Source organism: Mesoplodon bidens (genome assembly GCF_964165515.1).
Source record: "Mesoplodon bidens genome assembly, chromosome: 5".
Classification (NCBI taxonomy): domain Eukaryota; kingdom Metazoa; phylum Chordata; class Mammalia; order Artiodactyla; family Ziphiidae; genus Mesoplodon; species Mesoplodon bidens.
The window spans coordinates 137,450,851-137,473,190 of NC_138161.1; the positions used below are offsets into that span (position 1 = coordinate 137,450,851).

The 22,340-nt window shown below is 35.5% G+C and overlaps 1 protein-coding gene across 4 annotated transcripts in view; it reads left to right on the top strand.

Annotated features, from left to right (window-relative positions):
- The window catches only part of XRN1 (5'-3' exoribonuclease 1), a 102,061-nt gene that overhangs the window by 4,140 nt on the left and 75,581 nt on the right, over positions 1-22,340 (top strand). For all 4 annotated transcript variants that reach the window (XM_081235690.1, XM_081235692.1, XM_081235693.1 and 1 more), the window contains exons 2-13: positions 4,113-4,345; positions 8,072-8,169; positions 9,344-9,453; positions 9,544-9,654; positions 11,651-11,733; positions 13,993-14,080; positions 14,163-14,331; positions 15,226-15,293; positions 15,607-15,744; positions 17,431-17,497; positions 17,708-17,813; positions 21,157-21,246. In XM_081235690.1, the coding sequence (XP_081091816.1) occupies positions 4,113-4,345; positions 8,072-8,169; positions 9,344-9,453; positions 9,544-9,654; positions 11,651-11,733; positions 13,993-14,080; positions 14,163-14,331; positions 15,226-15,293; positions 15,607-15,744; positions 17,431-17,497; positions 17,708-17,813; positions 21,157-21,246 (1,361 nt within the window). The remainder of the gene's footprint in view (positions 1-4,112; positions 4,346-8,071; positions 8,170-9,343; positions 9,454-9,543; positions 9,655-11,650; positions 11,734-13,992; positions 14,081-14,162; positions 14,332-15,225; positions 15,294-15,606; positions 15,745-17,430; positions 17,498-17,707; positions 17,814-21,156; positions 21,247-22,340) is intronic.

The window sequence follows — 22,340 nt, forward strand, 5'->3', positions numbered from 1 at the left end:
AATCCAGTAGCAGTTGCATTCGTAGTGCCTAAATTATGGTTTTGAAATACCATTATTCATCAAAAGAAATCAGGATTTAATGGAGAAATGACTAATTTTAGGTCAGAGTCAGGAAGTATTCTAGATGAGCCTGAAAACTTTTGTCGTATCATATAGCAGGACCGCTACTAAAGACTACTAGGAACATCTCAAAGGATTGAAGAGATAACTGGAAGAGGCTTGGAATTGCCCCAGATGGGACAATTTGATCCTCAGTAATGATAATAATGATAATCCAGTGGATTAAAACCCATCAAATATGCTTAAATCCTTGAGTTTACAATGGTACTTTAAAAAAAGGGTCCCCTTCCAAAGGTGATAGGCACAGTTCCCAATTTTGAAAACCTTTCCTGTACCACTGGGTAACCAAGGGGCAGAATGATCCCCTTTATAAAAGTATTACAATTAGTAAAAAAAAAAGTGATAGAATATCACCATTTTGCAACCTCAAATAAGTTAATAGAAATAGGCGTTAAGCACCAATGGCTGGTAATATTAGAAAAAAGAAAGGTGACACAAACAAATAGTAGAGCTTAACTCTATTCCTATTTTAGAGAATTCTTGACATGGATAGTGTATACAAGACTTATACTGGTGTTTGAATGTGTACACACCTAGAACTATTTTTGATGCCTAGTTCAAGTGGTCCAGTAGTTTGGTAGAAGTAAATTATGACTAAAAAAGTATAGTTATTTCATAAATCTGTTTTGAATATAAAAGTTATGTACCATAGGATCGAAAAATATGGAGATATATAATATTTTGTGCTGTCTTTCTGTTAGCATATTTCTTGTTCAGTGAAGGCTTGGGAGTGTAAGGAGTTAAGTAAATAAGTAAATAGGGAGAAAGAAAGGAAGGAAAGGAGAGGGAGGAGGGACGAAACCAAGCAAAACATTATTTTTTTAAAAAAGCACTTTCCTTAAAGTTGAGGACAGTAGACTAGACCAGAATGTGGAAATTACAGAAAGATTATAAAATACCAAACAAACAAAAAACAAAGCCTAATACAGAAAATCCAAGGGGAAGTTGCACGTCTACTATATGCTTACTCGATGTCCTAGGTTACTGGAGGTAGATGGGGGAAAGAATTAAACCCTCTGACCAGTAACATTTACTATTCTAAGAAACCACAGATTGCCCATACACTATGGTCCAGTTTCTATGCAGATACACATGTAGATAAATATTTTCAATAAGTGGGATAATAATTTACCTGCTGTTTTATAACCTACTTTTGTCACTTGACCATATGTATTATGTACATTATCCCATGCCAAATATGAGTCTATATCATAATTTGTAATTGCTTTGTAGTATTCCCTTGTGTGGATGTACCATTATCAGTTTTCTTTATTATTAGGCATTGTTTTCATTTTTTATCTTTTCTTTTAACTTTTTATTTTATATTGGAGTATAGTTGATTAACAATGTTGTGTTAGTTTCAGGTGTACAGCAAAGTGATTCAGTTACACATATATTGACATGTATCCTTTTTCAAATTCTTTTCTCATTTAAGTTGTTACATAATATAATTTTTTATCTTTTCCGAACAATACTTCCATGAATAATCTTGTACTTATGTCTTTGTGCACATTTCTGATTATTTCTCAGGATAAATTTCCAATAGTAGAAGTCCTGGGTCACAGATTTGCACATACACACACACACACACACACACATACAAGATGTGCACACCTCAAATTTTGATATATATTTTCATATTAGTTACACCAGTTTATGTTCCCATCCCAGACTATTGGGTATATGTCTATGCCACCTCTCTCCTTTTTAGCCCTGTGATTTTCCTCTAATATAAAATGGGGAATCTAAATATCTCTCTTTTAACATTGTTACCATAATTAAGTGAGAGAATGAATGTAAGTGTTTAGCCCAATGTTTGGCACCTAATAAGTGCTTAATAAATGCCAGCTATTGCTTTTAATAACATGAAATATGCATTTCTCCAAATCCTTACCAATATTGGGTGACATCCATCTTTCTAATCTTTGCTAACATGATGGGGAAAATGATGTATCATTTTAATTAGAAATTTGGGAATGTTGAACATTTTTTTCATATCATTTAGACTTTTGTGTTTCTTCTTTTGAATTGCTTTGCATTTTCCATACTTATTTTTAACATATGCTCTTTTTCTTACTTGATATTTGAGGGTTGTTTTGTACATTAGGAATGTTGACTTGGTCCTAATTTGCAAGTATTTTCCTGCATTTTGTCATTTTCAGTTGGGCTTGTTTATGGAACTTTTTTTTTCCTACAAGATTTTTTTTTTTTAATTTTTTTTTAATTTTTTTAATTTTTTAAATTTTTTGCTTTATAACAAATTTAATCAGTTATACATATACATATGTTTCCATATCCCCTCCCTTTTGCGTCTCCCTCCCACCCTCCCTATCCCACCCCTCCAGGCGGTCACAAAGCACCGAGCTGATCTCCCTGTGCTATGCGGCTGCTTCCCACTAGCTACAAGATTTTAAAAATACATTTTTAGGTAGCCAACTCCATCATTTGTTTGATTTATGATTTCTAACTTTCCCCACCTGAAAATTGCCAAAATAGTTGTACTTACATTTCTCACATTAAAATTTCTAATCCTTCTGGAATTTATTTTGTTATAAGGTGAAATACAGTTCTGTTTCCAAATAGTTACCTAGGTGCCCCATCCCTGTCTTTCACTGATTTGAAATGTCTCTTATATACTAAATTTCTTTGTACACTTGGACTACTTCTAAACTATTTGGTTTAATTAAACTGTCTATTCTATAATTTAAAATATCATATAGGGCAGATTTTCCTTCATTACTCTCCCTTTAATATGCTCCCTTACATGTTTATTCTCCTAAGGAAACGTTGTAATCATTTTGTAAAGTACCCCCACCCCCTCAAAAAAAATCACATTGAGATTTTGATTGAGGTTTTTAGATTTCTTGAAACAAACAGTAAATCTTGAATGTACATTTCAAACCTCATGATCACAGTTGTCACTTCATTCGAGTCTAATACTCACTAAGGGCATTTAAATTTTTTTTACTTAGTACAATCCTATGTAAATAGGTGTTTTATAAATGTATTTTTATGGTGTTCATTGATTCAAAGACCAAAACTTTTCACTCCTAAAACTCAAAGGCATGTTTTTTTCTCAGTAACAGGAAAATGTATTGTTACCTATGCATATGGTAAAATTTGAATAATTGTTTCAGAGATAGTTTTCATTAAGTTTATACAAAATGCCCATATTATGTTTTTCTGTTTGAAAATTCAAAATACTTTTCTTCAATTAGTATGTAAGGCAGACTACTCTCAGATCGCTTAATTACGCTAGATATTAAGTTGGGCCCATTTTAGTTCCTTGTTAGTTTATATTTGTTTCAGTAGTGTTCCCATTACTTGTTCACAGACATTTAAATAGAAGAAACGTCAGTCAGAGTCAGAACCATGAAGGCCTTTCTATAAAAGTAGATGCCTGTTAGCCAAAGTTTAGAAATTATTTAATCCACCTATAAAAAACAAATCAGTTTTCAAAGTTTCCTAAATTTCTTGGCATAATCTAAGCTTTTTAAGTTAATATAACCAAATTAATGATTCTGTTTCAGTGAAACCAGATATTACAATAAGGCTTTAAATCACTTGTAAAACCTTTTAATGACCATGTACAAATAGCCTTTTGATATAAATGGGCATTATGTTACTCATTTATAGAGGAAATTGAGGTGTTGCGGAGTGAATGTCAAATTGTAGGAAGAAAGGAAGCTAATATTTTGAGTACCAAATCAACCAAGAGCTTTATTTGGTGTTTTCTCAGGTTATCTTATTTTAAATAAGTAGATAATTTCCTGACAGTAAATGTGATCAAGCTTTTGGTGCATAATGTAACCACATAATTTGTCTCCGTCTTACTTATTCCTCCTGTTTGTTTACTTTCTTTATTCAATTGTGATTGTTTACTCAGTTTTTATATAATAAGAATAAGCCCCTATATCCTGCTTTTGATCAGATGTCTAGGTATCTGTGTTTGATTATAATAATGATCTTGATCATTTTTCTTTGTTTTTTAGATTCCTGAATTTGATAACTTATACCTGGATATGAATGGAATTATACATCAATGTTCCCATCCTAATGATGATGATGTTCACTTCAGAATTTCAGATGATAAAATCTTTACTGATATTTTTCACTACTTGGAGGTGTTGTTTCGCATTATTAAACCTAGGAAAGTGTTCTTCATGGCCGTTGACGGTGTGGCTCCTCGAGCAAAGATGAACCAGCAGCGTGGGAGGCGTTTTAGGTAAAACATTTATGGTTTATTTTAGAATACTATTTAGATTAATAAAATATATTACTTCAAAGGTAATTGACTTAACACAATGCATCTCCCATTCACGTTTCTTTTCTGCTTAAATTTCCCCCCAGAAGTGGAAGTACCTCAGACTTACAATGTCATGTTTTTTTGTTTTTTTGTGTTTGTTTTGTTTTGTTTTTTTGCGGTACGTGGGCCTCTCACTGTTGTGGCCTCTCCCGTTGCGGAGCACAGGCTCCGGACGCACAGGCCCAGCGGCCATGGCTCACGGGCCCAGCCGCTCTGCGGCATGTGGGATCTTCGCGGACCGGGGCACGAACCCATGTCCCCTGCATCGGCAGGCGGACTCTCAACCACTGCGCCACCAGGGAAGCCCCAATGTCATGTTTTATCAATCAAATAAATGAATTAGGAATTCAAATGAGGTGTCATTTCTCAACGTATATGATGGGTTGTATAAAGTTACTCTGTTGTTCTCTGTCACAAATTTTTCAGACTTCCTAAAACTTCGTAATTTGGAAATGGTAGTAGTAGAGAAAGTTCCTAGAGTATTTCTGAGCTGTGGAACTGCAGAATGAACTGAGAGATTGTTCTAATGAGAATATCACTGACATTTAATTTGACCCTGGGCTAGATGCTGACCCTGCTTGAACATGGGTCCCTACTGGGTAGAAAGGCAAATGAGATTAGAAGGGGATGGATAGAGTATGAGAAGAGAACTGAGTTAGGACACTCGAGATATTATCAGCCCAGTGTATGGGTAGTAGGAGAAGCAAAAGGTTGAAAAGGAGTTGTATACAGAGAGAGGATTTTAAAGTCAAAATCCTGGACCTGTGGAATATTTCTAAATAACAATGAAAACATGCAGTGTCCTTGTTATGAGTAACAGGAGTAAAGTTAAGAGGGTTGTTGGAACTGAAGGAAAGAAACCCTGAGTCTAGTGAGTTTGATAGGTCATTAGCCTAGTAGATCCTTTCCTTTCATCACAATGGCAGGTAAAGAAGTAGAAAGGGCACCTATGAATCAGATGTGGAAATCATCAAGGAAGGTGGGAGAGTACCTTGGAGAAGGCTAGCAGTGAGAACAGGAAGAGGATGGTAAACTCTACTAATTTAAATATCAAAAGAGAAAAGATACTGAAGATATTGGAACTGTGAAATCCTTGAAGACAAGGGCCATCTCTTACTAAAATTTAAATTCTCAAGTACCACCCAAGACTTACTTAATCTGAACCTCTAAAAACTAGGCCCTGGAAACTACGTTTACCAGATTCCCCTGGTATTTGTTAAACTAGTTTTGGGGCGCTGCTGGGCTAGATAATCTAGTGTTGAGAAAGGGTTATATAAGCCCACTGTATCAGTCAGTTGCAGGTAATAGAAATTTAACTGTTCAGAGCAGAAAGAAATATAACACAGAGAATTGGGTGCTTATAAAAATCATTGTAAAAGCCAAAAGGTTGTGCATTTAGGTTAGCCTTTAAGAATGACTTCCAGAACTACACCATAGAACTCACCCACTGATGGCATCACTACTGCAACATTCAGGAAGGTGAGAGGAGTTCAGAGGCCCTGATCAGAGCAGGTAGTTCTAGGAATTTATTCCTTTAGCTCTGATCCCGAGATTAAGAAGCGAAGTCATATCCAGAAGCCTAGCTGCAGGGAAACCTGAGAGTTTAATTTTTTTATAGCTTTCTTCCAACCTCTCCAGTATTAAAAGACAGGCTAGGAGAGAGGAATGGGCGTCGAGGGCCAGTTGACCTTAACCACCACAGGCGTTCGCTCGGTACTGTGGCGGCACAGAGTGTGCCATGTTTCCCCCAGATCCCCCAGTCAGCTTTTCCTCATTCTCCACAGCGCCTGTTGTCTTCACTCATAATCTTTCATCCTAATCACTTCGCATCTCTGCCATCTTTTAAATCTGCTGCCATCTGTCTCTCGTCCCCACCGTGCCACTGAAACTTCCTTACGTTATTAATAGACTCCTTAAAGGGGCTAAGTCTAGAGAATAATTCTGTCTTTATACTACTTCATTTATCTCTGGTGTTTAGCAGTGTTGACCATTATTTCTTTCTTGAACTTCCTTCCCATGACCTTCAGGTAACTATACTCTGTGACCGGGGATTGAACCCGGGCCCCGGCAGTGGAAGTGCCAAGTTCTAACCACTGTACACCAGGGAATTCTTTCTGACTGTACCTTCTTAATCTCCTTGTTATATTCTCTTCCTCTGCTTTGTCTCAAAATTGATGTTTCTTAAGGTTCTATCCTGGGTCCTGAGACATCTTATCCAATGACTTTTAAGTACGGAATCTGTACTGATGACTCCCAAACTTATCTTTCTGGTGGATATCTCTTTCCAGAGCTTGTATACATCCAAATGCCTGCTAACTGCCTCCTCTGGATACCATAGATACATTTCAGGCTTAACATATTCGGAACTGAACTCATCTTTGCCTCAAACCTGCCTTCCTCCTATGTTTCCTGTTTCAGTGAATGATGACATCATGTAAATAGCTGCTCAGCTCCAAAGTCCAAGAGTAATTGGACTCCTCCCTCTTCCTTATTCCTCACCTCTAAGTCATATCTACTTACTTCTTTTCATCTTTACTGCTACTAGGCCACCGTAATCTTCTACCTAGATTACTTTAATAGTTTTACCTTGCGCCTGTCCCAAACATTCTCTGTATTGCAGCTACATTAGACATTATGGCTGTTTAATTTCTATCTCTCCACTAGAGTGTAAACGCCGAGAAGAGGAATCATTTCTTTTCTGTTGTATCCCAAGAACTTGTCACATAGTAACACTGAATAATCATTTCTTCAGTCAAAAATGGAAGGGGAGAAAAGAGGAAAGAATGGCTTCCATTGGAGAGATTACAAATGAGTTGATATCTTCAGAGTTTTTGTTATATTGAAGAGGTTGGTAAGAGAGAGAGGTTAAATACGAAGAAGAGTTTATTTATCGCAGAAATAGAATTCCACAGGGCACAGTAGATAGAGCTAGTAACAGGGCTGTAGAAAATGTACATAAAACAGGACTTCCTAACTTGTATGCCATGTGGCATATTTGTGTGCCACACATGGGTTACTGGAGAAGCCAGATTGGAATTGGGATGCCAGTATTCAAACCTGTGTCTATTGGACTCTAAAAATCATGTTCTTCTTAGTAAATCCTGTTACCTCAAAAATGAGATCATTTTGGCTACTGATGTCATTAATGTTATTAGGCTTTCACTTTAGATGTTTTCATGAGGAAACCCAAAGATAGACATTACAATTTTATAATTATTTTTATATAATATTCTTAGGATCATTTTAATGATGCACTTCTTATTTGATATTATTAAATATAGTATGTATAATGAATGTTTATGCTATACTCTTGAAATTATTTCTAGAACTAATATGCTGTATATTTGTGATTAGAAAAGAATTACTTTATAATAAGTATTTGTAACATTCTTTGTCAGTTTTATACTGTTATCATGTTCTACTTCTATAGTCCCTAGCTGAAAAACTCAATTCTTTAAATAAAAAGAAACAATTCTGAGGCTCATCTTTATTGATTATAGACATTTCAAAACTTATATGTTTTGAACTTAAAATTGATGAATTAGTATTTTAGTTACAAAAGCTTCTAAATAACCGTTTACTTTATGTAGAGATCTCTGTTTTTTCCAGAAAGTTGAGCACTTCTTTTCCCCCTTAACATTTAAGGTCAGCAAAGGAGGCCGAAGACAAAATTAAAAAGGCAATAGAAAAAGGAGAAACTCTTCCTACAGAGGCCAGATTTGATTCCAACTGCATTACACCAGGTAAATTCATGGAGAGAAAAATTCTGGCAGATTTAAAATGTAAATGTAAATTTATTTCTCCTTTCTAACCTCTATTTATTTTGTCCTTAGGATTCTATTTGCTGTATTTTCCCAGTTATGTCTCTTCACGAGATGGTGTGCTCACCTTGGTCATAAATGCCCCTATGGAGACCCACTGTAGGGATTTACAGATGCTGATAAGGGCACCTATGGACAGGACTCTCCCAGAAACACAAAATTCCTGACCTAGAAGGAACTTACAAGATCAGTCCTACTCCTGCCATTTATTTGTATGAAAGCTGACTCAGTGAGGTTGTGGTTCACCCAAGTTCATAGAGCTAGCTTGTTGTATTCAGGAGAAGAAACCCATTTTCCTCGTCTAGAGTGCTTGCTCTTCTTCTCAGAGTCTGTTAAGATTTCTGTGACTTTAAGGAAGAATTAATTTATCAGTATTACAAGTTTAATCTTATATGCAACAGCACAGTCTGCCCTTCCTAGAGTTTTGCCTAACATCATTATAATCCTTTACATTGAAAAAAAATCTTATAATCGTACTTTCTCATTAATTTTTACTATGATAGTTTTGTCTTTCATTAAGTCCCCTAATGACGCACTGCCCAATTTAATAACCAGTTTTATCGTTATACAGTTTAAGACTGTGTTGCCTTTGACTATCGACTGTCTGGGCTTTTCCTGAAACATAATCATTGTAGACTCAGTTTCAAGGTTAATAGTAATTTTTCAGGTTAAAAATAGTAATGATAATAGTTGTTGTTATTGGCAACCTTATTGAAGCTACATGCCTTAAAAACACAAAACTTCAGAATCCAGCAGAGAAAGAGGAGATTGAAGTTTGTTGGAGTGTTGAAACCCTGCCCTTGTGTGCAACTCTTTGAAGCATAGTCCTGAGGCAGCAGTGACGTTCTTTGAATTTCCCCGTCTTTCATGAACCTCATTTCAAGGTGCCTGGTAACATTGGAAATAGTTGTGATAGTTGCTTGGGAGCGATACAGCATTACTCCCTTTTCAAGATAAGCAAGAGAGCTTTCAACCTCCTTGGGAGATCTTATACCTAGCTATTCCCTGGATACCCAGATCCAATTTCATGTTGTCACTGGGAACTCACTGTTTTTATATCTCTCATATTAAATTTTTAAAAACCTTTTATTTTTAGGGACTGAATTCATGGCCAGGTTACACGAACATCTGAAATATTTTGTAAATATGAAAATTTCTACAGACAAGTCGTGGCAAGGAGTTACCATCTATTTCTCAGGCCATGAGGTTATTATCTTATTTTATTTAAAGAGTTTTTTAAATTTAATCTTGAGAAACATAGCATATTACCACATTTTTTTTAAACATTATATTTAGACTCCTGGAGAAGGAGAACATAAAATCATGGAATTTATCAGATCCGAGAAGGCAAAGCCAGATCATGATCCAAATACGAGACACTGTCTTTATGGCTTAGATGCTGACTTGGTAGGTATAATGTTTATTGTATTATAATCTTATGCCATTGTAGTTAAATATCTAGGAAACTTGGTCTTAATAAAAGAAGATTTCTGGGCTTCTCTGGTGGCGCAGTGGTTAAGAATCCGCCTGCCAATGCAGGAGACACGGGTTCGAGCCCTGGTCTGGGAAGATCCCACATGCTGCGGAGCAACTAAGCCCGTGCGCCACAACTACTGAGCCTTTGCTCTAGAACCCACAAGCCACAACTACTGAGCCTGAGCTCTAGAGCTCGCGTGTCACAGCTACTGAAGCCTGCGTGCCTAGAGCCTGTGCTCCACAACGAGAAGTCACCACAATGAGAAGCCCGCGCACCGCAACGAAGAGTAGCCCCCGCTCGCGACAACTAGAAAAGCCCTCACGCAGCAATGAAGACCAAACACAGCCAAAAAAATTTTTTTAATTTAAAAAAACATTTAAGAAGATTTTTGGCTGTGGGAACAAATATCGGAGACATAATAATGATTGCTACTTCTGCTATTACCAAAGTTCTAAAACGTTTGGAAAAGGAGTTCTTTTGCCATAGTTTATGATCAACAGGTCTCTATAGTTAGTGTTCACACCTGACTGACCCTAGTGCTATGAATACTCTGCTGAGGTCAGGGTAGAAGGCCCTTTTTACCCTCATGCTTAATACACGATTTTTAATACCACCTGATCTGATGACTCCATAACCCAAGTTTGCTAGACTTTTTTTGTTTTAACTTTCTATTACAGAAACTTGCAAATATAAACAGATGTAAAAGAGAGAGCATAATGAACCTCCTTGTGTCCTTCATCTGTCTGCAATAACCTTCAGCTCCTTTCCCTAATCATCTGTCTCCTTCCTCCTCCTCCCCTGGATTCTTTTTTTTTTTTAAGACTTTTTTTCTTTTTTAAAAATAAATTTATGGATTTATTTATTTTTGGCTGCATTGGGTCTTTGTTGCTGCGCGCGGACTTTCTCTAGTTGCGGTGAGTGGGGTCTATTCTTCGTTGCAGTGCCCAGGTTTCTCATTGCGGTGGCTTCTCTTGTTGCGGAGCACAGGTTCTAGGCACGTGGGCTTCAGTAGTTGTGGCACGTGGGCTCAGTAGTTGTGGCTCACGGGCTCTAGAGCACAGGCTCCGTAGTTGTGGCGCACGGGCTTAGTTGCTCCGGGGCATGTGGGATCTTCCCGTACCAGGGCTTGAACCCATGTCCCCTGCATTGGCAGGCAGATTCTTAACCACTGTGCCATGAGGGAAGCCCATCCCCTGTATTCTTGAAGTATATGACATGTATTACTTTATCTATAAATATTTCATGATGGAGAATATTAAAAATAATGATAACCCCAATGACATCCCACATAAAACAAAAATTAACAAATCACTGTTTAATATATAAATAACCATTTACTATTCTCATTTCCCTGATTGCTTCGTAAATGTTTTATTTTGTTTGAATCAGGATTAAATGAAAATAAACAATATACATTGCAGTTGGTTGATATGGCTCACTAGACTATTTGACTTACTTTGGGGATTAGAATACTATGTGAGAATATTAACTGAAAATACCCTTTTCCAGTTTTTTCTGAGTTTTCACATACTGAAGGTACCTTGGCCTCCAGAAGAGTCCTGTATTCTTCTGTCATGGAAATGCTGTTGCCCTAATTCCTTACCCATTCCTCCGTGGCAAGTGGAAAGGTGTAAAAACCAAGAGAACATTTTTGGGATTTTTTTATGGGGGTACAGAGGGGTGGTTATAAAGGTTATGTGAGTCTAAAGTGAACATTTTTTTCTTAGAAAAGTGCATAGAATTTACCCAATTTATAACCTATAGATGGATCATATTTTGATATTTATACATTTAATTTGCTAATGAATTGTTTATTTTCCTTAAATAAGCATGTTCTCTATATAGAAACGTTTTTTGATTGCTTTTGTGAACCTGATGCTATAAAAAATGAGAGAATAGAAACATCTCTTCATCATTTTTCAACAGATTATGCTTGGATTAACAAGTCATGAGGCACATTTCTCTCTTTTAAGAGAAGAGGTTCGGTTTGGTGGCAAAAAGACACAAAGGTAAATCATACTGCCTATATATCAGACGGTAGAACAGAAATTAAATTAGGAATAGTAATCCCTTAACAGGTATATGACCTGTAAATATTTTCTCCCAGTCCGTGGGTTGCCTTTTCATTCTGTTGATAGCGTCATTTGATGTACAAGATTTTTAATTTTGATGAATTCCAATCTATCTATTTTTTTCTTTTGTTGCCTGTACTTTTTAGTGTAATATTCAAGAAATCATTGCTGAATGCAATGTCATAAAGCCTTTTCCCATTTTATTCTAAGGGTTTTATAAGTATTAACTCTTACATTTAGGTCTTTGATCTATGTCAAGTTAATTTTTATATGTAGTATAAGGTAGTGGTCTATCTTCATTCTTTTGCATGTGGATGTCCAGTTTTCTGAACAACATTTGTTGAAAAACTGTCTTTTCCCCATTGAATGATCTTGGCTCCCTGGTCAAAAATCATGTGACCATATATGCAAGGATTTGTTTCTGGGATCTGTATTTTATTCCATTGGTCTATATGCCTGTCTTTATGCCAGTACCACAAGTATTTTGATAACTGTAGCTTTGTAGTAAGTTTTGAAATCAGGAAGGGTGAGACCTCCAACTATATTCTTCTTTTTCACGATTATTTTGGCTGTTCAGGGTCTCCTGAGGTTAATAATTTTTAAGATAGGTTTTCTGTTTTTTTTGTAAAAAAGTTGGGATTTTGATCGGGACAGCATTGAATCTGTAGATCCCTTTGGGTAGCATTCACATCTTATATCAAGTCTTCCAGTCTATTAACATAAAATGTCATTCCATTCATTTATGTCTTCTTTAATTTCTTTCAGTTTTGTAGTTTTAGTGTACAAGTCTTTTGCCTCCTTTCTTCTTCTTTTTTTTCCTTTAATTGAAAATAATGTTTTTAAATATAGTTACCTGCTGTGCATTACATCCCCAGAACTTATTTATCTTATAACTGGAAATTTATACCTTTTCACCGCCTTCACCCATTTCACCCACCCCCATCCCCTACCTTTGTGAATCATCAGTCTGTTCTCTGTATCTTTGATTTCAGTTTTTTTGCCTCTGGCTTTTTCTTTTGCTTCCTTGGTCAAGTTTATTTCTGAGTGTTTTATTCTTTAGGATGGTATTGTAAGTGGAATTGTTTCTTAATTTCCTTTTTGGATTGTTTATTGCTGGTGTGTAGAAACACAGCTGATTTTTGTGTTGACCTTGTACCCTGCACCTATGCTGAATTCATTTTTTAGTGCTAGTATTTTTTTTTTGTAGATTCTATGGGATTTCTACATGTAGAATTACACCATCTGTAAATAGAGTTTTACTTCTTCTTTTGCAGTTTGGATACCTTTTATTTCTTCTCTTGCCTACTTGCCCTGGCTAGACTTCCAGCATAATGTTGAATAACTATAGTGAAAATGGGCATCCTTGTCTTGTTACTGATCTTAGGAACAAGAATTCCTTTCCTTGGGAGGAAAGCTTTCAGTCTTTCACCATTGATTATGATATTAACTGTGGATTTTTCATAAATTCCCTTAATCATATTAAGGAAATTCCCTTCTGTTCCTACTTTGCTGAATATTTTTATCATGAAAGTGTGTTGAATTTTGACGTATGCTTTTTCTGTTAAATGATTATGCCGGGGGTTTCTCCCTTTGTTTATTAATATGATGTATTACATTGATTTATTTTCTTATGTTGAACTATCTTTGCATTCCTGAAGAAAATCCCATTTGTTCATGGTGTATAAATGCTTTTAATATGCTATTAATAGCTTATATTCTTACTTGTAATTAATCCTGGAGTATAGGCCAACAGCCAGGACTATAGACCCCTATACCAAGCCCAGAAAAGGTAAGAGGAGGAAGTGATGGTGCCTCAACATTGAAGCCTTGGACTGTACTGCAGTAGATATAAAAGTATAAGTACTCACTTATCTATATGCTTTCTGCTGGTGGCCAGCCTTAAATGGGCCAGATCCCACTGGTTTATTACATCTATTATGTATTATTTAGACTTTCTCAATTCTGAGAGTCCTTCCACAGAAAGCATATTGTAAACCAATTATTCTGAACTTTATCTCTATTGTAATTGTAGTTATATTTTTATCTTAACATTACCCTGCAGCTTGCCTATAAATTACATGCCTTAATGACAAGAATTAACTATCTTCTAATGATGAGTTTTATTTTAAGCTACGTTTTTAAACTTGAACCTTAAAAATATAATAAGCTCTGTGTTGATCATCTGACTAATTACAGGGTATGCGCACCAGAAGAAACCACATTTCACCTTCTACACTTGTCTTTAATGAGAGAGTATATTGACTATGAGTTTTCAGCATTAAAAGTAAGTATTAATATAACCATGGGCCTAAGATGAATATGCAGAAATTTCCATAGGATTTGACTCTTTTCTTCATATTGCATAGGATAAGATCACGTTTAAATATGATATTGAAAGGATAATAGATGATTGGATTTTGATGGGATTTCTTGTTGGCAATGATTTTATCCCTCATCTACCTCATTTACATATTAATCATGATGCACTGCCTCTTCTTTATGGAACATATATTACCATCCTGCCAGAACTTGGGGGTAAGAAAAGTTTAATATTCGTTTGAAGCTACTTTAATTTAGCACTCAACTAACCCTAAAAATGTCACTCAGTTTATTAAATTATGGCATGCACAACTAAAGTAGGAAAAGAATTTGGAGTTTCTTCTAGTCTAAGGTGCCAAGCTCTCTAAAGTTGTAATTTTCAATGGTTCACAAGCAAAGAAGATGATGCCAGTTAAGCAGTCTCATTTATTGATACCTAACTAATCTCCACCTTAAATGGATTAAGAAAGCCAGCAGAGGTTGCTCATTTCGTATTTAAGCATAGAAATTTAGTTTTCTGAATGGATAATCATCAGAGTACTTAATATGAGAGATTTTCAAGTTAGAATGGGAAACTAACAGATAGTGGTGATGCTGAATAAAACAGACGACAGGGAATTCCCTGGCCGTCCAGTGGTTAGGATTCCGCATTTTTACTGCAGAAGGTACGGGTTCAATCCCTGGTCAGGGAACTAAGATCCGGCAAGTCAAGCCGCACAACAAATCAATCAACTAATCAATCAGTCAGTCAACAGAGTAACAGGACATTAGTCTTTTCTTTCTTAAGTTAACATATCAAATGAATGACCTAGATAGATTCTAGAACGTATTTAATTTAATTAACTGTCTCCCAGTGTTGTTTGGAAATTTGGGAAGATTATTACTATGTAAACCTGGAATTTTTTATATTTTCCTTCAGTTCTTACATACTGTATATTATAGTAACATCAAGTTCATAGAAACTAGGGCCACTTACATAGTCCAACACTGAGTGTTTTTTCTTGATTAGTAGAATGTCAAAACTCAATGTTTTGTAAAAAGAATTTTGTAGAATTGTTTGGAAAAAATAATGTCAGCTTTTAGTACAAGTTTACATTTTGTTCCTTTTAGGTTATATTAATGAAAGTGGGCATCTCAACTTACCTCGATTTGAGAAATACCTTGTGAAACTATCAGATGTAAGTAACTAGAAGTTTTTGTTTTCCTGTCCCAGGGTAGCTATAAATGGTAACCAATTACATAATACCAGAAGAAAAAGTTTTTGTGATTCTACTCAAGTTGGTCATTCTGTATAAGTAATTTCACCTAAGTTATTTGTATTTCTATTTGCTTTTTATTTTTAGTTTTCAGAGTAGTAGATGAAGTCCCCATGTAAAAAAGTAATATCCTCTGATTCCTATGCCCTAGAAGTAGTCACCGTTAAAAGTTTGGTCTGTATTCTTCTAAACATACTTAAGTTATTTTAAAATAAATGTAAATATTTCGGTACAGTTTGATCGAGAGCACTTCAGTGAAGTTTTTGTGGACCTAAAGTGGTTTGAAAGCAAAGTTGGTAACAAGTACCTCAATGAAGCAGCAGGTGTCGCAGCAGAAGAAGCCAGGAACTACAAGGAAAAGAAAAAATCAAAGGTGTCCATTTTTTTAGGTGTCCTTTCATTTTTTTAGCTGTAAAGGTAAAACTGATATTCCTTGTTTCTCATTTTCTTTCTTATGATTTTGGGGTTGCCTCATTTTAGTTTCATTTCTTCTTTTCCTCTATGGACATTTTAAAATTGTTTTGCTTCCTTTTTCTCTATTTGATCCTTTCATTTAAATCTGATCTTTAAAAATCATTTTTACCATCGAAGAACACTGTGTTTTCTTTGTTCTTCCACTCTATTAAAAGTGTATAAAACATTTCTAAATATAAGAGCCCAGAAAATTAAAGTGTGGATATTTATAGCATTTAATGTTATGAGACATTAACTAGATCAGTGATTTTTCTCTAGAAGTAATTTATATATAAAATCGTATGTAAAATACAGTGATAGGCTAGGCTAAGAGTAGTTAATAGCACAATATCTGGTAACTGTTAGGTTCTCAATAAGTGACTAGAGTCAGTCAGAATATGCTAGTACCCTGTAAAACACCTCTAAGAAGCCCTAAAGAATGTCTTATGTATGTTAGCTTGGAAAATAAACCTCTTCTGAAATTTTCCTCAGCTAACCCATAGTTATTGGATTCTGGTGAAACTGATGAGTTTCCTGCACTCTCTTTGCTGTACTGGTTTTATTCAGGCTCAAGCCCAATATCTCTTGCTCCAGGAAGGGCAACTGTCCTCATTTTCTTTAGTACAGTCTTTCTAATTGCTTAACTTTTCCTCAGTGGAGCTTAGCAGTAGTCAGTCTGCATTCTACTCTGTTTCTTATCTTAATAAAACAGGCTCTGCAACTTTTGGGGGACCTGTACCCACAAACTTAAATATCAATAATCCATGGCTCCGCCCACCTCAGCTCAGTCCTTAAGCTTCACCAGTCATCCAGGGGTGTGTAGTTAACATTAGAGACACTGGTAGAATGAAAGGAGCTGGAGAAACAGCCCAGACACAGGAAATTGGCAGAGGCCCTAGCTTGGGTGAAGAAAAGGAAATTGGGAATAAAGGAGTAGGAAGAACTAATGAGGGCCACTGGCAGTTGATAGGCAGTTAGAAGTAGAGGAGAGAAAGAATGAAATCACAAAGAGGAAGAATAGATGGGCAGGATATGAAGGATGTGATGAAATGGAAGAACTTTAGAAAAGCAGATGAGTTACATGGAAGAAAATTTAGAAGTGGCTGGTAGCGTCATAGGAATGATGGGATCCAGAGACACAAAAAAATAGGTAATGTTTGTAGTTATTGGATTCAATCATAAACAAACAGATTGTGTTAACAATAGCCCAGAATTTGACATATAAAAATGTTAAAGTTGAAAGAATTTGATATTGATTGTGTACTTTTCTCTAAGTAAATGAAATATTCTTGAAGTGTTTTTTTCTTGGAACACATATATAATTAAATATATTTATCTTTTATATTGGTGAACATTACTTGTTACTTATCATTGAGGGGTCTGAATGTTAAGTTCTACATAATAAATATTTATAGCTTCAGGAAACAAGTGATATGAAACCAAAAGCATTTACACAGCGTTTGAGGAATATTTTTAAAACAAACTTTTGCAGTGTGTCACTTAAGGATCATTCAGTTATCTTTAGTATTTTTTAAATCTCCCTGTTAAATGTCTCACCTTGAAGTATATCCTGCCTTAACTTTATATTGGTTTATAATTTGTATAGGGCCAGGAAAACTCAATATGTTGGGCTGCTTTAGACGAAAATGGAGAAGAAGTGGTAACTTCTAAGGGTGAGTACAAACTATGTATTTTAATATATGCAGTTTTTTTTGACATAATAGTTATATCTTTCCTTTATTAGTACTAATTCAATAATATTGGATGAAATAGATGTCTATGATAGTTTATAAGCATCTGCTTTGGTATGTATTTGTCAAAGCATTAGATGGAAAAATGGAATATTCATAATTGTCAGCCACTGTCTTTCTGTCTTTTTGCAGACAATTTAGAAGATGAGACTGAAGATGATGACTTGTTTGAAACTGAATTTAGACAATATAAAAGAACATATTACATGACAAAGATGGGAGTTGACGTAGTTTCTGAGTACGTTTTTGCCAATGCTTTTATTTTAAAGTAGAAAAAAATTAGACTTTGCAGTTTCTTCAGAAAACAACATAATTTTGATAGTTATGGTAATGGGTGGAAAGCATTTTTTGTTTTCGTAAATTATTGTAGACCTTTCAACTAGTACCGTTTTGGAAAAGGTAACATTAATTGACATGTATTATGCAGTTGACCTTTGAACAACACGGGTTTGAACTGCACAGGTCCACTTATATACAGAACTGTTTTTACTAAATACTTAATGCAGTACTACATGATTCACAGTTGGTTGAATCCACGATTGGTTGAATCCACAGATGCGGAATCTCAGATACAGAGAGCCAACTAGTTATAGGTGGATTTTCTACTACACAGAGGGTTGGCACCCCTAACTCCTGCATTGTTCAAGGGTCCTATGATAAAAATTGCCAAGTAGAAAATGGTTAGTGTTTTGCTTCCCATCTTCTAAAGCTCACATCACACTTATCTCAAAGGGCACCTGGCTCAGCCCCAGGTTAATAACTAGTACAAAAGTTCCTTAACAACTTGACCTCTAGAATGGTAGTCCACACTTCTAAACTACAGCCCACAGTATGACTTACATATATTCGTATTTTATTTATTTTAATTAACAAACACTTATAAAGTGCTTACCAAGTGCCAGGCACTATTCTAAACATTTGAAAAATATTAACTGATTTATATTTTAATAATATAAACATAAATATATATATATAAAACATGAAAATGTTAACTTGTAATTTCACAATAATTCTTTAAGATAAGTAGAATTATTATTACCTTAAAATAGGGGAAATTAAGGAATGAGAGGTTTAAGGTTTAAGTGATTTGCTCGAAGTGACATGCATAGGTAGCGAGTGGCAGAGCCAGGATTTAAACACAAGCAGTCTGGCTCCAGAGCCCATGCTTAACCACCAGATGAGGCTGCTTTTCTATAAGTGAAATAAGAGTTTCATGAAATGCTATGTACCCTTATTACATTAGCAAGTAGGACTTTTGAGACTTGAGAAATAACATATTTAAAATAGTTATGCTTTTAATCCTTTTGCCTTTGTTCTTATATTTCCTTGATTACAGTTAGATAGAACTGTAGTACATGCAGTTGACATTAAATGCTTAATTTGATAGGAAACTAGTCTTCTGTTTTATTTCTTTTTCCTTTTATATAGTAAAATATAGACTTATGAAAATGAGATACTATTTGTTTGCCTAGCAAATAAGCAAATCTTTTTAAGTTGTTATATTCATTGTTAGTCCAGGAGTGGTGGTAGATTTCTTCCCTTAATTACTGGTGGAAATATAAATTGGTAAAATTATTTTGGAAACTCCATATCCAAAAGCCTTTAAAATAGTCATCCCTTTGACCCAATAATTCTAATTGTTAAAATATCTTAAAAAAATAAAGTTAAACACAGAAGATCCTTATACACAAGGAAGTTTATTACAAAGTTTTTTAAAAGTAAAAAATTAGAAACAATGTACATGTCCAGTAAGAATGTTCATCATAATTGTCTCCACCTCCTCCTCATTACAGTTACTTTCTCTGCCATTTCCAGTGTTTTCAGAATATGCGAAACTGTTAAACTGGTACTTATGGAAAGTTCATAACAATTCAGAAAAATACTTTCAGTATATCATTAAGTACAAATTTTAAAAGCAGGATACAAAAATCATAATGCACAGTATCCTCTCATTAATACTTAAAAACAAGCAAACAAACAAACAAAAAACCTGGGCATAGAAAAGAGATTGAAAAAAATACCAAAAGGTAATAGTGATTGCTATAAGGTGATAGAAATGCTTTTTGTCATTATCTGTATTTTCAGTAATGAGGAAATATTTCTTTTATAATAAAAAAGTAATGCATTTCATTTTTAAAAGCATAGCTCCCAGGACTTCCCTGGTGGCACAGTGGTTAAGAATCTGCCTGGCAATGCAGGAGACATGGGTTCTAGCCCTGGTCAAGGAAGATCCCACATGCCGTGGAGCAACTAAGCCCATGTGCCACAACTACTGAGCCTGCTCTCTAGAGCCTGTGAGCCACAACTACTGAGCCCACGCACCACATCTACTGAAGCCTGCACGCCTAGAGCCCGTGCTCTGCAGCAAGAGAAGCCACTGCAATAAGAAGCCAGTGCACCACAATGAAGAGTAGCCCCCACTCGCCTCACCTAGGGAAAACCTGCGAGCAGCAACGAAGACCCAACACAGCCAAAAATAAATTAATTAAAAACAAAAATTAAGGGCTTCTCTGGTGGCCCAGTGGTTGAGAATCTGCCTGCCAATGCAGGGGGACACGGGTTCGATCCCTGGTCTGGGAAGATCCCACATGCTGCGGAGCAACTAAACCCAGGTGTCGCAACTACTGAGCCTGTGCTCTGGAGCCTGTGAGCCACAACTACTGAGCCCGCGTGCCACAACTACTGAAGCCCACGTGCCTAGAGCCCATGCTCCACAACGAGAGAAGCCACTGCCATGAGAAGCCTGCGCACCACAAAGAAGAGTAGCCTCTGCTCGCCGCGACTAGAGAGAAAGCCCACATGTAGCAACAAAGACCCAACACAGCCAAAAATTGATAAATAAAATAAATAAATTTATTGTAAAAAAAAACGTAGCTCCCAGAAATAATGTAGATCTAGAATTTCTAAGTGTATCTCTACCTGAATTTCGGTAACAGACACTAACAAGGTTTATAGCCACTTTGGGGTTTAACCTAGAGTGCTCTTTTTTGCTCTGTGTGTGTGTGTGTGTGTGTGCATGCACGCGCGCGTGTGTAATGTGTGTGTGATTATTTTACCTTAAATGATGGTTTTTGAGAAAAAGGAATTAGAGGGAATATTGTTCAGTGGATATAGCACTTTTCAAAGTGTGTTCTAGCTCTATAACCAGATTTTAAGATCTTCTCATTTCCTCCTGTGATTCTCTCAGGCATCCTCCCAAATAAAGAAGATTCCCATCCCTATCTCTCATCACACCCTGAATATTTAAGGAACTGGTAGTGCCACATTATAGAAAGCTTCATTAACTAAATCCTCAAACTTTAAACCAAAGGCACAGTACATTGACTGAATAAATATGCACAGCATGTTTAAATATTCTGATAGTTGGTTTAGGAAAACTATAAGGCAAACCTTTAATCTGGCATGATGGAATTTTTAAAAAATAATATTTTGGAGTTTTTGTGATTGCAGTTTTTGGCTTATTCATTGATTAAATAAAACATGTGAGGCAGAATGTGATATCAGGAGATATCATGCTCTAAACACAATGACCTGTCTTCAAAAAATAATGTTATAATGAAAATATTCTTTTCTATTTTCAGTGACTTTCTGGCTGATCAAGCTGCATGTTATGTTCAGGCAATACAGTGGATTTTGCATTATTACTATCACGGAGTTCAGTCCTGGAGCTGGTGAGGGAATAAAAACAAAAAGTTCTGTCTTTTATAATGGTTCATTCTACTGTAAGCTCATTTGAGAATCTCTTTTCTTCTTATTTCTATTTATGATAGTATTTTTTAAAAGATACATACAGCCAAGTTTAAATGAAGTACAGGTAATCTTTTTTTTATATGAAAATACTTTAAAAAGACCCTTTTATAACAAAGATACTTCCAGCTATAGCAGATGGCCCATAATAAAAGCTCTCTGTTAATCTAAGGATTTAAAATTTTCTGTCATAATGAATGAAGTGTGACAAAGTCTTGATAATTAATTATTGGGTCTGAGCAGTGGTTAAGTGGGATTGTTTATTATATTCTTCTCTACATTTTTATGTGTTTGAAAAAATTTTTCTATCAGGAGTAATTTTTGAAGAATGAGTTATATGAATGTTAGACTGGGAAGGGTAAAGAAGAAAAGAGAAAGGAATTACTTGCTTTTCCTGGAAATAATAATAATTTCTCTCGTTTCCTATTCCAGCAAGTTCCATCTACTTTTCCAAACCATCCACTGAAATAGAAAAAATAACAAGCCAAAACATGCTGCAGGGAAAAGCAGAGACTTTTAAGTGATGAGATAGCTTGTTTTGTTTTGTTTTGTTTTCAGAACACCTGCTAGGCTCTCTTTTAAAGCACCAACAGCAAAACAGACCAGTGCAAAATAATGTGGCATTAATTTCACATGATTTCACTTACTAATAACCTTTACAAATCTTTGCAATAACTAACATGATTCTCAGGGCATCTCTGAAGAGTATTCTATGACAAAAATCCTTGATTTGCCATTTTTTAAGAGGGTGAGTATAAGTTATCCCTATTATATTATCAGGCTTTAAGGCCAGGCACCTGAAAAGCATGTTCTCATGTAATCCTCACAACTATTTAAAGTAAGCATTGTTCTCTGCCTTTTACAGATGAGGATTAGAGAGGTTAAGTAATCTTTCCAAGATGACATATACCCAAGAATCAAGTCCAAGGCTATCTGATTCCCAAAGTCTATACGTTTTGCCTTGTTTCACATGCCATTCTGCCTCCTAAACTTTCCCACCCTTTTGAAGTATGACATA